Source organism: Enoplosus armatus, chromosome 18 (genome assembly GCF_043641665.1).
Source record: "Enoplosus armatus isolate fEnoArm2 chromosome 18, fEnoArm2.hap1, whole genome shotgun sequence".
Taxonomy (NCBI): domain Eukaryota; kingdom Metazoa; phylum Chordata; class Actinopteri; order Centrarchiformes; family Enoplosidae; genus Enoplosus; species Enoplosus armatus.
In genome coordinates, this window is record NC_092197.1 from 20720112 (window position 1) to 20735913 (window position 15802).

At 45.1% G+C, this 15802-nt stretch overlaps 2 protein-coding genes across 2 annotated transcripts; one reads left to right on the plus strand and one right to left on the minus strand.

The window, feature by feature from the left end:
- The first annotated feature begins 1472 nt into the window (after window positions 1–1472).
- Window positions 1473–4026, plus strand: LOC139301690 (sperm-associated antigen 16 protein). Its single transcript, XM_070925133.1, is given in 5 exon segments — window positions 1473–1485; window positions 1859–1905; window positions 1908–2846; window positions 3180–3284; window positions 3379–4026. Coding segments are annotated over 5 exon segments (1752 nt in total).
- A 1796-nt stretch (window positions 4027–5822) lies between these two features.
- c18h18orf54 (chromosome 18 C18orf54 homolog) lies at window positions 5823–13740 on the minus strand. Its single transcript, XM_070925142.1, has 15 exons — window positions 13720–13740; window positions 13117–13252; window positions 12593–12749; window positions 12268–12435; window positions 11814–11970; window positions 11653–11710; window positions 11337–11538; window positions 10676–10746; window positions 9779–9887; window positions 9586–9678; window positions 9111–9207; window positions 8957–9017; window positions 7561–7737; window positions 7365–7426; window positions 5823–6947 (listed from the first exon to the last, which is right to left on the minus strand). Exons 2-15 carry the CDS (start codon window positions 13249–13251, stop codon window positions 6791–6793), a joined length of 1704 nt encoding a protein of 567 aa, XP_070781243.1. The 5' UTR covers window position 13252; window positions 13720–13740; the 3' UTR covers window positions 5823–6790.
- Window positions 13741–15802: the final 2062 nt, after the last annotated feature.

Genomic DNA, 15802 nt, shown 5'->3' on the forward strand with positions numbered 1-15802 from the left:
TACCCCTCTAAAACACTATTTAGAAAATTGGAAGTTATCTGATCCAAACTTTCTGCGGACATTTTAGTTTCACATGTTACAGCAACACGAAAGCAGATTCTTTTGATATTTTATTTATTATTCTTGTTGATATTTTACATCATAAATCAAACATTTTGAATGTAAAAGTCAGCATGTTTACCTGTTCCATATATACACTTCAAAGTGTCAACACTTTGCCTGTAACACCACGTCCATATCCACTATTCATCTCCGCCGTCTTTTGGACGGTGTGTGCTATATTCATTAAATTATTCATAGTATTTCTTTGTCTCTGGTGACCTAATATTTGACATTTTGACAGTGTAGGGTTGTAATAAAGATGTAGCATGGCTCAATATCACAGTTCCAAAAAAAAAAAGTTATCAAGTAAATAAACAACAACAACTACAAACAGTAAACAGCCCAACTTCATTTAGAGTTATATATGGTGACCCCCAATAGAATTCTGGAATGCTACTGCAGCTCACTGAGAAGCCTCACTTAAAGGAGCATTTTCCTACTTCATCCAAACAAACAGCTTTATCTCGAAAACATGAAGATATAGGCCTAGACTGCTGGGGGACTTCCCATGATGCACTGAGCTTTCCTCCTCTCCCTCTCCCGCTCCATCTTTACACATTCATGTCCCTCCAATGCATGTTACTAACTTCATATCTTCCCCGGAGTTTCTTTGTGCTTTGTCGTCTCGCAACCGGTCAAAGCAGATAACCCCACCACCCAACCTACCTAGAGTCCTGGTTCTCCTCGAGGTTTCTGCCTCTTAAAAGGAAGTTTTTCCTTGCCGCTGTCGCCAAAGTGCTTGCTCATGGTGGGAACTGTTGGGTCTCTGTAATAACATTATAAAGAGTCGGTCTAGACCTGCTCTATGTGTAAAGTGTCATGAGATTACTTTTGGTGTGATTTGGCGCCATATAAATAAAATTGAATTGAATATGAATTGAGTCTGACATTTAAAAAAAAACAAAAAAACAAAAACTCCCCATGAAACAACAAATTGCACCGAAGCTCTTGTAAAAAGCTATTTCCCATGACTTCATAATTTATCATATCTCCCTCACACACACAACACACTTATTTTCTTTGAATAAACTCGTCATCACAGCTGTGTTATTAGAACAAACAGCAGTAATGTGGAAGCAGTTAGTGTCTTTGGTGACTGATATGAGAAAAGAAAAAAAAGGCGCTTAATTTATATGCGGAAAAAGTCGCTGCGCCTCCGGTCGGTCCTCCCTACTGACTCTTCGTCGCACGGAAAACAGCGTCCGTCTCCGGCAGTGAGAGCCGGGTAGGTCCCGCTGTTTGAGATGATTTTGAGCATAAAACTTGAATTCGCAGTGTCTTTGGCGCTTTTTTTTTTTTTTTTTTTTACATTTAAAGGCGGAAACCGAGTGGTAATCCGCGAAAAAATAAAGTCACATCTCAACGTTACGATGTGTATTTCCGGTTCCGGTTGTTGATGACAACTTGAAGTGTCTACAATACAAAGCTCGGGACTTTATTTTTTTCCGTGTTTTGACACTCTGGGAATGGTTTTTAAATGACAGGCGCTCCGGGGCGCTATGGGGGGTTAAAGCAGATAAAAAACAAACAAACAAACAAACAAAAAACCTAAAGTAGAAAAAAAAAAAATACGACATTTACAGAAGACAAAATCACAAACTGTTTAACACACTAGATGTCTTTTAAGCTCTATTTACGAAAGAGATTACAGATCAGAAAATAGCCCTACAAAATAAAAGCAGGCGCCACGAGGTCGCTATGGTAACAGGGTAAACAACACGGAGTGAAGGTAGAACTCTGCCGCTGTGTGCACGAGTTACCGTGGCAACAGGTAAACAAGAGGCTCAGACGACAGGGGAGAGACAATGTCGACGAGAAGAGAAGGAAGAGCAGAGGAGGAGAACAAGGGGGTCTCTTCCTCAGAGGAGGAGGAAGACTTTGAGGAGGCGACGAGGGAGGCTGCCTCCTCCACTGCTTTCAGAAGAGGACCCACACCCTCCAAACAAGTCATCCCCAAAATCCCAGAGGCGGTGGACGACTTCCTGAGGAACTTTCTCCGGAGAGCCGGCCTGAGCCGGACCCTGAACCGCTTTGAGGCCGAGTGGTACGGCTCAGCTCAGAAACACCTGCCAGAAAGTATGGCGAAGGCAGCCACCAGCGTCTCCTTCATCCCCGACGCTCTCACGCACGGGCAGCTCCTGCAGAGCGAGCTGGAGGCGGTCCGCAGGGAGACGGACCTGCTCAGGCAGGAGGTGCTGGTGGCAGGGGAGAGCCTGGTGAAGCTGCAGAGGGAAAGGGACTACCACCGGCTGCAGTACCAACGGGTCGCCGAGGACAAAAACAGCCTGATCGAGGACTTCAAACAGCTGAGGAAACACCTGGAGTCCTACGAGCCGGCGCTGAGGCAACTGGACAACAAATATCAAGCAGCTCTGAGGCAGAAAATGCTCATCAGTTTGAAAAAGGGCAGAGTTCAAAACGCCGCAGACCCAAGACTGAATAAGGAAAAACCCCAAATCAAGAAAGAGAGCAACAGCGCTGATAAATCACCGGCAAGAAGCACCACAACCAGACATCCAAAGGACACAGAATTTCCCGCCTGCAGCGGCCTGGCGAGCCCTCGCAGGGCCCAGGTGAACTTCCAAACACGGAAGGACCCCGGTTCCTTCAGCCTGTCCTGCTCCATCCGAGCCCACGGGCTTCCCATCAGCTGCGTCGACCTCCACCCACGAGAGCCGATCCTCGCCTCCGCCTGTGACGACCGCAGCTGGAGGCTGTGGACGCTGCCGGCCAGCGGGGAGAAGGTGAGAGAAAGAAGGAGGAGATGACTGCCCAAGACAAAGTAGATGAGTCAAATGAGACGCTAAGAGATATAATCAGAAACAACGGGAGATCATTAATACCCTATAAAAAAAAAGAAAACACCAGATAAGTTAAATGATGAGACCAGAAAAAAAAAGAGCCAATGAAATCATGTCTTTTGGTTGACAGGCGAGGGTCACTCTGATTGGCTGATGTCCTGAAATGTGATGTCATGTAATGTGTGTTGCCAGGTCGGTCAGATGGTGCTGACAGGCGAGGGTCACTCTGATTGACTGATGTCCTGAAATGTGATGTCATGTAATGTGTGTTGCCAGGTCGGTCAGATGGTGCTGACAGGCGAGGGTCACTCTGATTGGCTTTCTGGCTGCAGTTTTCATCCTGATGGCGCAAAACTGGCAACAACCAGTGGAGACACTACGGTAGGCTTGTCTTATTTTGTGGGTGCCCCATCTCTTCTCCGTTTCCCTGATCTTTATCGCACTGTGGTTGACCCTTGGATCGTTCCTCCTGCAGGTGCGGCTCTGGGATTTCTCGCGGGGCTGCTGCCTGTTGACGCTGTCCGGTCACAGCCAGCCTACCTGGGGCTGCTCCTTCCACTCGTGCGGCCACTTTCTGGCTTCCTGCTCTGCCGATGGAACCGCCAAGCTGTGGGACCTGAACAGCCAGCGCTGCCGCCTCACACTGCGTCGCCACACCGCCTCCGTCAACGGCGTCCGCTTCCTGCCCTTCACCAACCTCCTCCTCACCTGCTCGGCTGACAAAACCCTCGCCATGTGGGACGCCAGGCTAGGCATCAGCACCGCTACCTTCCATGGACACCAGCACCCCTGCAACCACACCGCCTTCACCCCGGCAGGCAACGTCATGGCCTCCTGCGACTCGTGTGGCATTGTCAACCTGTGGGACATCAGGAAACCCGCGTTGGCAATGGCCACGGTAGACGCCGGGCCACTGGCTGCCAACCAGGTGGCTTTCAGCCCATCGGGGAAGTCGCTGGCAGTCGCCAGCAGCGACCGTCTGGTCAGAGTGGTGGAGGTGGATTCCTGCGTGGTGAGCAGCCTGTCGGGACACAGCGACGGCGTGCAGAGCGTGACATTTGACCACAAGGGGGAGACTGTGATGTCAGCAGGGAGCGATGGGGTGATTAACGTCTGGTCGTGACAAAATGTGAATGTGAATGAAGTGAAAAGTGACACCAGATGAGGATGTTTCAGAATCTATACCAAAATGACTTTTTTGGTTAGCTTATTTTTGAGAAATAAAGGAAATAGGGTTAGCCTTAACCTACCCCTAACCTTATAGCAAGTCCTCGCCCTACTACATTACGGGGACTTCCGTTTTTGTCCCCATAAGGAAGACGAGTCCCCACAATGGGAGTGTGTAAACAGATTTGTCCCCACAATTTCACGAGTGACATGCAGCATACAAAAGATGGAAAAGGCAAGAAAAAAATAGACCAGGGAATGTTTAGTGTTTGCATGGGTGTTATATATGCATACTTAGATTTATTTTTGCCAGTGCAAATGGTTATTTTTGCATCCAGAACATTTATTTATCCCTTAAAGTTAACACTTTCAATAAGCAGTCCATTACAATTTGTCCCCGATTGAAGTCTATTTTAAAGTCTTTAATGTCGACTGCCATTTACAGCCATGTATTTTGCTTGGAACATGTCACACATTTCCTCATGTGGACCTGAACATACCGGCTACAGTTTCACATCATATATTTATGAATTCAACTCAGTCATACCATTCCAGCAAATCCTGTTGGGTGTTTCTGGGACAATCCCAGCCAAAAGCTGCCTAAAAGTAAATGGACCTTCATATTTGATGTTTCCGCTTATTGTACTTTTGTGTTTGTAGTACTGTATTTCCTTAATGCATCAAGCTATTCACAGTTTTTTTTTTTTAAATGTGGAGGAATCCCCTGCTCACTGAAATTACATGAGTTCAGATGTATCATCTCCCATTCGGCCTGGCTTTACTTTGCACTTCTTTTATTCATGGAGTGTCACAATATCTGTCAAATTATATTATAGTTCTTTTGGGCTTTTGAGATGGCGAGTTTCCACCCCAGGTCTGGTTCCAGGAAGGGGCCCCTGGTTTACCCGTTCCGGTCGAGGTGCTTGCAGCAGTTTGCTTGAAGATAATTTGGACATTAACAGGACAGTTGTGAATGTCCAAATGATCCTTAATAAAATTCAAAAATGAGCCATCACCATGAAGGTAGTACATTTGAGATATGTTTTAATGTGAGCTGTTTGAAGCCTGTTACATAGAAATAAAAAAAACAAAAACACTTCATGTTAAAACAAAACTATAATATCTTTTCATGTTCAGGTCACCCGTCTGCCTCAACACTGTTCTGGCACTTCAAATATGAAGCAAGAGAGAAAACACTGACAGTCTGTCTTCATCAGTTGAGAGACAAAAAAAAAGGTTAAAAATACATGGCACATTCAATACAACACTATAGCCATTAAATTCAGGTTTAATGACCTGAGGCTTCCATCTTTACCCCCCCCCCCCCCCCCCAGTACTTCTGTATTAAGCTCCAACTTGGACGTATAAAGAGTTGGAATTATGAATTGGATGTTGACAAGAACAGTTTGGAAAAGTTGCAACTCCAGTAACTCCTACGCAATGTGAACGCAGCATTATCCCCAGTACAGTGGCCATGTTAGGACAAATCAGACTCGGCTCTACACTCATCAGGCTAAGCTAGACTTTGTCAGGCTCATCTGTACCAAGTTCCAGCTCTGCTTTGAGCTTAATGCTAAGCAGTAATGTGATAATTACAGCACAACAGCATGCCAACAGTTAGTAGTGCTGGGTCATTTGAAAATATATTTGGTAGCAGTACAATATCTGTACAAATACCTAAACTAACCTTTTTTCTATACCTTAGTTTGCAGAATAAAAACATCTTTTAACCCATCTTTTAATTGCACAAAATCTGCCAAATTACTCATTGCATCAATGTTAAATGAAGAACTTTGCCTAAATAAATTATAGTGCATAGTTACAAACACATCTTTCTTGTTGAGGTTCAGCATGTGACGTATTTAGCATGGGAATATGCTAAACTTCAACATGTAACATTTAGCATTACAATATGGTGATGTTGGCATGTTAAAATGCATGTTACATGGCTAGTTAGCATGTTAACATCCATTTCGACATCAAATGGATGCTGACATGCTCGGGTTTAACGTAACATTGCATGGGAACATGCTAACATGAGCATGTAACATTTAGCATTACAATATGGTGATGTTGGCATGTTAAAATGCATGTTACATGGCTAGTTAGCATGTTAACATCCATATGGACATCAAATGGATGCTGACATGCTCGGGTTTAACATGTAACATTGCATGGGTTCACGCTAACATGAGGCTGTAACATTTAGCAGTATAATATGGTAACATTGGCATGTTGAAATACTAATTTAAGCATGTCAAATGGTCCAGTTAGCATATTAACAGCATGGATGTTAACATTCCGACGTTACATGCTAAAAGTAATATACTCAAATTAAGCAGGCCAACATGCTACCATATTTTTAACATGCTTTGGTTTAGTATGTTGCATGTTTGCTTGATAGCATGCTAACATGCTAATACATACTAAATGCGTCCAGCTAGCATTATGACACTGTCGTCTCAAGTCATGGTGCTTGCAAGATTTATCATTAAAAAAAAGGACATGTTGAGTGCAGTAACAAACAACTAGACATTCACCTGACCCTGACCTTTTGGGGTCGTCGTTTCCTGACGAGTCTGGAAATCCAGACCACCCAGACTCATCAGCACCTTTTTGCCGTTTTCCTGTTGCCGCTGAATGTGACAGGAAACAGTAAGAAGACGACAGTGAGGACAACGGCTGACGGTCCCTCGTTCTGACAAACAGGCCTTTGGCTTTCAGGTGGGTTTCTGCTGAGCGCAGAGGAGTCCGTCAGCAGATGAAGAGGAGTAGCGCCCTTCGTCTTCATCCTTCTCCACCTCGTCGTCTCCCGCTCCGGTTTTCTGTCTGGGTTCTTCCACCAGCAGCTTCAGACGGCTCAGGTGATGCAGAGCTCTGAGGATGGAAATATTAACCATCATTAATACATTGCCCTTGGCGGCAACACAGTTTCGTGTGCGTTACGTTAATGCAGTTCAGTTCTTCTCCTCCCACATTTTTCGCTCAACTGACACCAAACTTGCTGCACTGCATCTTCAGACTGTCCTCCGCAAACCAGATTTCTGAATGATCAAAAAAAATGAGCCCGCCGTGCATCAAAATGTTTTACCGTAAACAGCTACTGCAAAACCTTGCTAAATAAATCTCCAATGTTCATGAAAATAAATGACAACACTTTGATGTGATGGTAGATTTAAGTGTGGTAAATTTCAGAAGTGTATCTCAAAAAAAACAGAATGAACAGAACAGTATTTTGGATTCTTTCCTCAGGGTCAGGTTTAAGCCTGATGTGATGTGTTCAGTGTCAGTTACCTCTGTAGCGACGGTCCACCGGGAAAACTCTCCGGCTCCGCTTCACTTTCGGGCCTCTGCAACTACAAATGCAACTCCATATAACCCCAGACTTATTAACAATCCCAGCATACAAAACCTGTAACGATACGGAGTGAGGTTTCTTCCTGACAAATCGGCTCTTGGACACACCTCAGGACTCAGCGTCCGATCGTACCTTCTTCACCGGAGTCTCCGCCTGCAGCCGGTCAGCGAGCGCTGGAGCTACTGGTGCCTCTTGTTGTCGCTGAAGCTCCGCCTCCACGGCCTGCAGTCTGAACAGCATCTGTTTCAGAGCCTCGACTGGGCCGGGCTGCTTAAAGACGTCATTTCCATGGAGACTGCTGCCCCGAGCCTGGAGGGATAGACCGCAAAACAGAAGGGGTGCTGTGATCCTGGATCCATCCGATGACCTTTTTAGACTCAAAATTGCCAGATTTTTGAACGGGGTTCGACGGGACGTTCAGGGTTCCAGCGGTGTTCAGTCATATAGTAAACAAGCCAAGTTAGCCCTTCGAGCTAACGTGTGCTAACTACGCTAACACATGGATTCTGCTACTGCACAGGCCCTGCAGCTTCATTTAACAGGAAGAGAATGCCAAAAGGTGAGAAACCCTCTTTGGGGAGACCTCTCCTGATCTGTTAACTGACTTCTCACATCTTGAATAGTAAAAGTTTTTTTGTTTAAAAAAAACCAAAACAGAATGTAAAAGGGGGGCGGGTGCTCACAGACACACGCTGTCAAAGGAGCCCTTCAGTTAGATATTGTTAGTGAATGGTCAAAATGTGTTATTTCAACCAAAAATTATAATTCAATAACATCACCCACTGTAGCTTTAACGTGTATGAAATTTGAGCACTGCTCAGGAGGTGATACTAAATGAGAATGATTTGACAGTACGGAGCAGAGAGAACAGGACTGGCTGCGTGGTTTTGGTTAGTGAAAGTTAAAGGGGACCTGTTATGCTTTTCCTTATTTTCTGTCATATATATAATGTTACAATGTCGGATATTCATACTAAACGTTACCAAATAATGAGGTAAACGTATGTAAAAGTAATCCCTGTGAGCCAAAAGCTCAGGCTTCAGACTGATCTGAATGCTCCGTTTCAGTTTTTTTCAACCACCGGGTCTATCTGATGTCAGAGAGGCACGGATGTCCTTATATGGTATCTCTGCTCCAGGCACAGACCAGATGTTTATGTTTACGTCAACACTGCTCAGTAACGTTAGGTTTACAAGTTACCTTAGGAAATTTTTCCAAAGACTTCCTGAACTTGGCCAGCCAATCAGAAGAAAGTGGGCTTTTAGGGAGGGGGGGCTTAATTAAAGAGACAGGAGCTCAAACGGCTTGTTTCAGACAGAGGGTGAACTGAGGGGGCTGCATGAAGGGCCAGGAGAAGATAAATCAGGACTTTTTTTGAACTGTGAATCCTGCAAAGCTCCTCTAGTGGAGTCACAAAATGAAAATACAGAGCAGGAAATGAGCAGAATAGGTCCCCTTTAACAATGCAAAAGGTATTGCAGTGGATCAGTGAAAGACGAGCAGTGCAATAGAACAGACTAACACCCACCTGAGCTCCTCCCTCAGTCATAGCCTCTGTGACGCCCCCTGCTGCTGCTGCTGCTGAGTCCCTGCAGGTTCAATAACATCACGTCATATCATTCAGTGCGTTTAGTGGCGGTGCATCAGAGCTAACACCACAGGGGACTGTAAATAAACCTTACTGAGAGAACGGACAACAGTGTGGGGAAGAACCGAGCGGCAGAAGTTCCTCGGTGCTCAGCGGACGGACAGCTTCGTCGACGCAATCAGCGGCAACGACTGCAACAACAACAGACACGGTTATCCAATAAGAAAGAGGCAGCACCGAGAGGAGGAAATGTGTGATGAACCTCTTGGATGCTGAGATGGTGTTTTACAGCTGCTGTCCCTGTGACTGTGGCAGGTGTGCAGGCTTTTGCTTTGTGATGTAATCAAGATAACCTCCCAGTTCATTTTCAGCATTGACATTAGAACATCGTCGAGGATATTTTGGATTATATGTTCAGGAATACTGTGACCTGATCCCACAAGCCATCGCAATACAGGCCTTCCAGCTATTTCACAGTAAAAAAAAAAAGAGGAAGAATTTGACTTATGCGTCACAGTGTGAGGTGGTCCGGCCTGTAGATTCCTCCGGTGCAGTTCAACATCAGTTACCTGAATCTGCAGGACTGTCTGCTCCTCCGGAGCTCTGAGACAGAGAGTTCAACACCCGATCTGCCTTTTGGATCAGAGACTCAAACCTGTTGTCTAAACAGGAGGGGAAAAAAACACATGTAGGTATGGGTCCATAACACATATTTGATGTAATTTTACATCAACAATTTTTTTTTCTTCTTCTTTTTTTAACCTCTGAACAGGGTTTCCATGACGTCAGAGCTGTTTCTATCCGCAGCGAATAGAGAAATCTGCTCCGCAAACTGAAGTCTCAGATCTCCGAGAGTCTGCTGACTGTCAACCTGACAACACACACAAAACACAGTGCATTACACTATCTGGAGCACCTTCGACTTCGGTCTTCTTTAATCAGCCAGTCTTTTAAAGGGGGCCTATTATGATTCATTTCCAGCTCTATATTTTCATTTTGTGACTCCACTAGAGGAGCTTTGCAGGATTCACAGTTTAAAAAAGTCCTGATTTATCTTCTACTGGGCCTTCATGCAGCTCCCTCAGTTCACCCTCTGTCTGAAACAAGCCGTTTGAGCTCCTGTCTCTTTAATGCAAAGCTACTCTAGTGGAGTCACAAAATGAAAATATAGAGCTGGAAATGAGCACAATAGGCCCCCTTTAAGGAAATGAGTCTGGTAAATGATGAATGAGTGGACTACGCCTAACAAAAAATGTGAAAGCATCAACTTATTGACTCTTTTCTCCCTTCAGCTCTCTCACTGCTGCTATGTTTTTTAAAAGACACGTCATGACAAACAAAAATTCGGCAGCGGGGTGCATATATAGGGGAAACAGTCACTACATCACTAAAATAATTGGGCATGTGTCACAGTATGTGCGACAAAATTAGTTTTACTCATGGTCCACTTCCTGAGTTTTGAACGCACAGCTGTCTTCTTCATCGATGGAGTCGGCTCCATCGATGAAGAAGACCGTGAGATGGGGTTGAAAGCTCCGTTAACAGGTAGTAAGCGGGGCCTTAAGAAGGTGATTACTTTCTGCAGCCTATCAGGAAGCGCCTACTGTTTGTCAGGTACAGATCATCAGACAACATGGAGCTTTGATTCGGTTCTCTCACCTGTGCAGGTGTCTGATCCGGATCATCGTCCTCCAGCTCTGCTACCCAGGACGGAGCTCCGGCTGTGGGAGCTGCGGGTGAAATATATATATCATGGGTTGTTAAGAAAACAAAACGTTTTAAGAGGGACTCATGATGATGATGTTATATGTGCAGTGGACTGTTTGCTGAGCCCTGCCCCCCTTTAGTTAGCCCTTAGCAGAGATTGCAGTTTACAATGATACCAGTGGCCGATTCACTACTCAAAACTGATGGTAATTTAAAAAAAAAAAAAAAAAAAAAGGCCTCTCTTTTCAATTCCACATCCATCACCAACAGCTTCTCATTTCAAATCCACAACCATCAACATTGCCGTCTGAAAACTGTCACTGGCAGAACTGTATCACATGCAGATAGGCAGCCGATTAAACTAACATAAGCTCGAAAAATAAAAGCGAGAATCTTGTAAGTGGCTGACTGTATAGTTGTGACATCACAACCTTACAAAAGTCCCGACAGCTCGTTTTAAAAAGGCGCAGTGTCTGAATACGAACAATTCACTCATTCTGAAAAGCATCTGTACCATTTGTGTTGTATGATGCTGTATTGCCATGTGGGTTCAGTGACATGTAGACCCATCTAATATTTATGTCAGTTATGGAGGGAACTGAGCTGTTGGTACCGTGGTCATCCCACAGCTCCGACTCTGTGGGCGGTGGCGGCTCGCTGAGGTCACACTGCTGGATCCAGGCCGGGTACTTCAGGTCCGGCATGCTGGTGATTCCAGAACAGTCCGTGCCGGCCTTGTTACTGGTGAACCAGCGAGGGAGGTGGCGTGGCGAAGACGGCTCTGCCCACTCTGACCTTGCTGCTCTGTGTACAGACTGATGGAGACAGAGAGGGGGAGCAATGGAGGTTCACTGCAGTCCAACTAGGATCCGAAAACATAGAATATTCCGGACCTTATGGAGACTAATAATACCGTGAATGATAATCACCCTGTGGCAGCTGGCAACATCTGGTTTCAATGTGGCTGCCCCTGGTCTTCCTCTGCACCTGGAGAGGAGGAGGAAAAAATGACGTAGACCTTCTCCAGGACAAAACAGGGACCTTTCAGAAAATATCCCAAATGAGACGGATAAGTGAAAACAGCATGAACCTGGAGCTCCTGAGCGTCCCGGCTGGATGAGGGTGGTGGTGGTGGTGGTCCCGTCGGGGGGCGGTGTGGCTGCTGCTGAGTCTACCCCAAGTTCTGTGCACTGGCCTGGAGGAGGAGGGGGGGCAGGGCTGGGAGGCTCCGGACTGGGACAGGAGCCCTGGATCAGCAGATGAGAAGAGTCAGAAGAACTGAGACACACAGACTGCAACTAATCAATGCTGTTACTATTGAATCTTCTATTGATTATTTCTTCTATCAACCCGTTCAACAATTAATCAAACAATGTCCGAAATACAGATATACGCCGTCATCCCAAAGTGATGCATCTGAAGACCCTTGATGAAGGCAAAGGTGTGGGTGATGCGTTTAAAGGCTTGGGACGACGCTGGAGTTGTGGCTGATATGTTTAAAGACCTCGGATTAAGGCAAAAGTGTGGGTGATGTGTTTATAGACCTTGGATGAAGGCGGAGGTGCGGGTGACGGGCATCGAGCCGTCGTAAGGGATGGACAGCAGCTCATCTGTCGTCATGGAGAGCCTGTCTCGGTTGCCGCGGTGACGGAGGGAGCTGACAGGGAGGCTCAGGAAGTCCAGCTCCCTGTCAGTCAAACGCTCCCTGAGAACTATGATACAAAAGAAGGACAATAATACACACACTGCTGACTACATAAAACAAAACTTATTTATTTGATGAATTACTAATAGAAATAATGTGGTAATAATAAGGATAATAATAGTTATCACCATCATAGAATGGTGAAAAATAGAATGTTGACCTACCATCCTTGTTTCGGAGCGCGCTCGCTCTGGGTCTGCTCGGCGTGGAGGGCGGAGTCTGCGGCAGAACCAGCCCCCCTGTCAATGACTCGCTGTTCAGGCGACTCCTCTCGAAGTCTGTGATGTAGGCGTCCAGCGCCGCCGAGGCTGAGTCATAGCTCTGCCAATCAAACCAATCAATCAATCAAGAAGCATGGGCAATTTGTTTTCAGTAAGCCTGGCCCCAGAAGCCAGGAGGCGTCACTGCAGAGTGCATTTAGTGAGGCAGCTTAATGGTAACTTTAATGCTAAGACCCCACCCGCCCCCTTGATCTTTAAAATCCTTGTTTTCTTTATCAACAACCCAATGCAGAACTTCCATTTAAAATCTGCCATTTAAAACTAGGAGGAGCTGACTTCCATTGCATCCTTGGGATGAATGGCTGAAAAAACTGGCTCGGGTATCATAACAGGACCGAGGACAAAGACAGGCAGATAGAAAATAGAGCCCCCCCCCCCCCCAAAAAAAGGGTTAGGGTTAGCCTAACCTTGTCTCTGTATCTGAAGGAGGTGTTGTGTTCAGGAGCCAGCAGACTGCTCCTCAGGTGGCCCGAGCTTGACAACAGGGAGGTCACCGTCGACTCCGGAGACAGAAAGTCGTTGACCAAGCCACTAGACTCCATGCTGACAAAAAAAAAAAGACTTCATTTTGAGGTTTTACATCACAAAGAAATAGTTGGTGTGAAGCCATGGGATTTATTAACATAAAGACATACATATAACCAAGGCAACCGACGGGCGTAACTAACGTTAACCATGAACGGACAAGCCCTCAGAATTACGGGTGAGCTGTCAAGAGATTTTGGCAAGTCTGCCTCCTTTGCCTTTTAAGAAATGCATGGCTTTAGCCTAGCCAACAGCTAACTAGCGAGCCAAACAGCAACGAAAACACAAAGCAAACAATGCGTTACCGTGTAAGTCAGACAGATTCGGTAATAACTAGTTAGCGTCACTTAAGTATTTTACGTAACGGTGACGTCGGTTTAGTATTTATAAGAACTTTCACAACCGTGTTGACCACGTATTGACAAAAGTTAACGCTCGTTAATTAAATTCATTACTGACGTTAAAATTCAACTTAGCAGCACTACCAGACTAAAAACAGACTCCAAAATGTCTCCTTCTCAGTGTGTTCCGTGTCCTGCCCATAGTCCTGTCCTCCTGCGTACAGTGACTACTGTTGGAAACAGAAAATTCAAGTCTTCAACTTCCCGGGTAACGCTAACTCGCGGTTTAGCTGGTCTGGAATCGGTTTCGCGCAGATGAGTTCCGCCCATTCTTCTTCTTCTTCTTTGAGTTTTAATAGCGGTTGGCAACCAGTTTATAGGTGCTTTAGCTCCACCTATTGGCAGAAAAAAATGGAGGGGAAAAAAAGTGTAGGAGCTAGCTGGGGAACCAGGCCGAATTAAAGCATGCATTCTCCCGGAACAGGAAAACTACAGGTCCGGTTGTTTTACCATTTTAACTTTGCCAAAACCCAACGCTTACTTCTGACCTGCGAGTTTTTAAGGGAGTTTTGGCTCTCTAGAGCCCCATTATTATGTTTACATAAGACTGCACTGTATATCTGAACATTGGTCTCAAACACTTGACCCACTAAATTGTATGTATTATTGTATTATTTTATATTATAGTATTGTATCATTATGTCATAATATAGTATTGCATCATTATATTATGCTATAGTATTGTATTACTATATTATAATATAGTATTGTGTCATTGTCTTAAGTGAATTAATGAAGATAAAAATAAAACATTTGAGATTTACAATATTTTTGACATTGAACAAAAATAGTCTTGTTTATTTTATTAATGAATTGACTTAATTATTAATACCATAGCAACCAGGTGGCTTTTTTAAACAATATAATAGATTAGATATAATAGATTTTTGGAGAAATCTATGTGCTAAACATAGATGGGAGCCTGCATGTCCCGGTGGCTATATAGAAGGTTAATGTTTTGGCATGGAGCTGATCAGATCCTCCCCCAGTATCTGAGTTTAATCCCGACAAGTGACCAGTATCATGTTCAGTTTATCACGTTTTTAACAGACCAAATTTCATGAAAATCGGTCCCCAATTAAGTGAGTTACAGCCGATTTTGTAGGGAAGTCTGCGTTTCTCAGTGCACATTGTATTAGATCTTGACTGCTCCATTATGGCGGGCGTGCAGACATACAGAGGCAACAAACTGCAGCAGCCAATGAGGTATCTATGTTTCTATCTATATCTATATATCCCTCTCCTGACCTACAAAGCTCTTACTGGTCAGGCACCATATCTTAAAGAGCTCATAGTACCCTATTACCCCACTAGAGCACTGCGCTCCCAGAATGCAGGGTTAACTTGTGGTTCCTAGAGTCTCCAAAAGCTGAATGGGAGCCAGAGCCTTCAGCTATCAAGCTCCTCTCCTGTGGAACCAGATCTCAGTTTGGGTCCGGGAGGCAGACACACACTCTCTACTTTTAAGAGTAGGCTTAAAACTTTGCTTTTTGATAACGCTTATAGTTAGGCCTGACTCAGGTCCTGCCTGGACCAGCCCCCAATTTATGCCGCTATAGGCCTAGACTGCTGGGGGACTTCCCATGATGCACTGAGCTTTCCTCCTCTCCCTCTCCATCTTTACACATTCACGTCCCATCAATGCATGTTGCTAACTTTACATCTTCCCCCAGAGTTTCTTCGTGCTTCCTCGTCTCGCAGGTTCCTGTGGATCGTGGTCCTGGTATGCCTGGCTGCTCCCGCCATGGGCCCGCTTGACTCTCATTGCTACAATTATTATTAGTCATATTTCTGTTTTTATCAACACTGTTATTGCTATTATTAGTCATATTTCCATTATTATTATTATAGTTGCTATGGCTACTACTGGCTATTACTAAAAATTGAATTGAATTAATAATGTGGTAATGACTGCTGAGTACTGATGTAATAATGTAGTAATGATTACCACCATACAACTATGCAAACCTTCCCTTCAGCGATGACCACTTCCGCCGTCCCAGGTCCCCTCTTGAGGTGCTCATGGCTGCTGCAGGCCCCTTTAACCCAGAGTTTGTGACGTCGGAGGTGGATTGAAACAGAGAGGGGCGAGGAAAGACAGAGCCAAGAGGGACCACTCCGCCTCAAAATCCAGGCGCCAGGAACACAGCAAGTCCTCCCACCAGAG

Coding starts and splice junctions, on each gene's coding strand:
- c18h18orf54 (XM_070925142.1), bottom strand. CDS start 13,251: ATGGAGTCTAGTGGCTTGGTCAACGACTTTCTGTCTCCGGAGTCGACG. Junction 11,971..12,267: donor CACCTCCGCCTTCATCCAAG/GTCTATAAACAC, acceptor CTGCTGATCCAG/GGCTCCTGTCCCAGTCCGGA. Junction 7,427..7,560: donor CGGAGACTCCGGTGAAGAAG/GTACGATCGGAC, acceptor TTGCATTTGTAG/TTGCAGAGGCCCGAAAGTGA.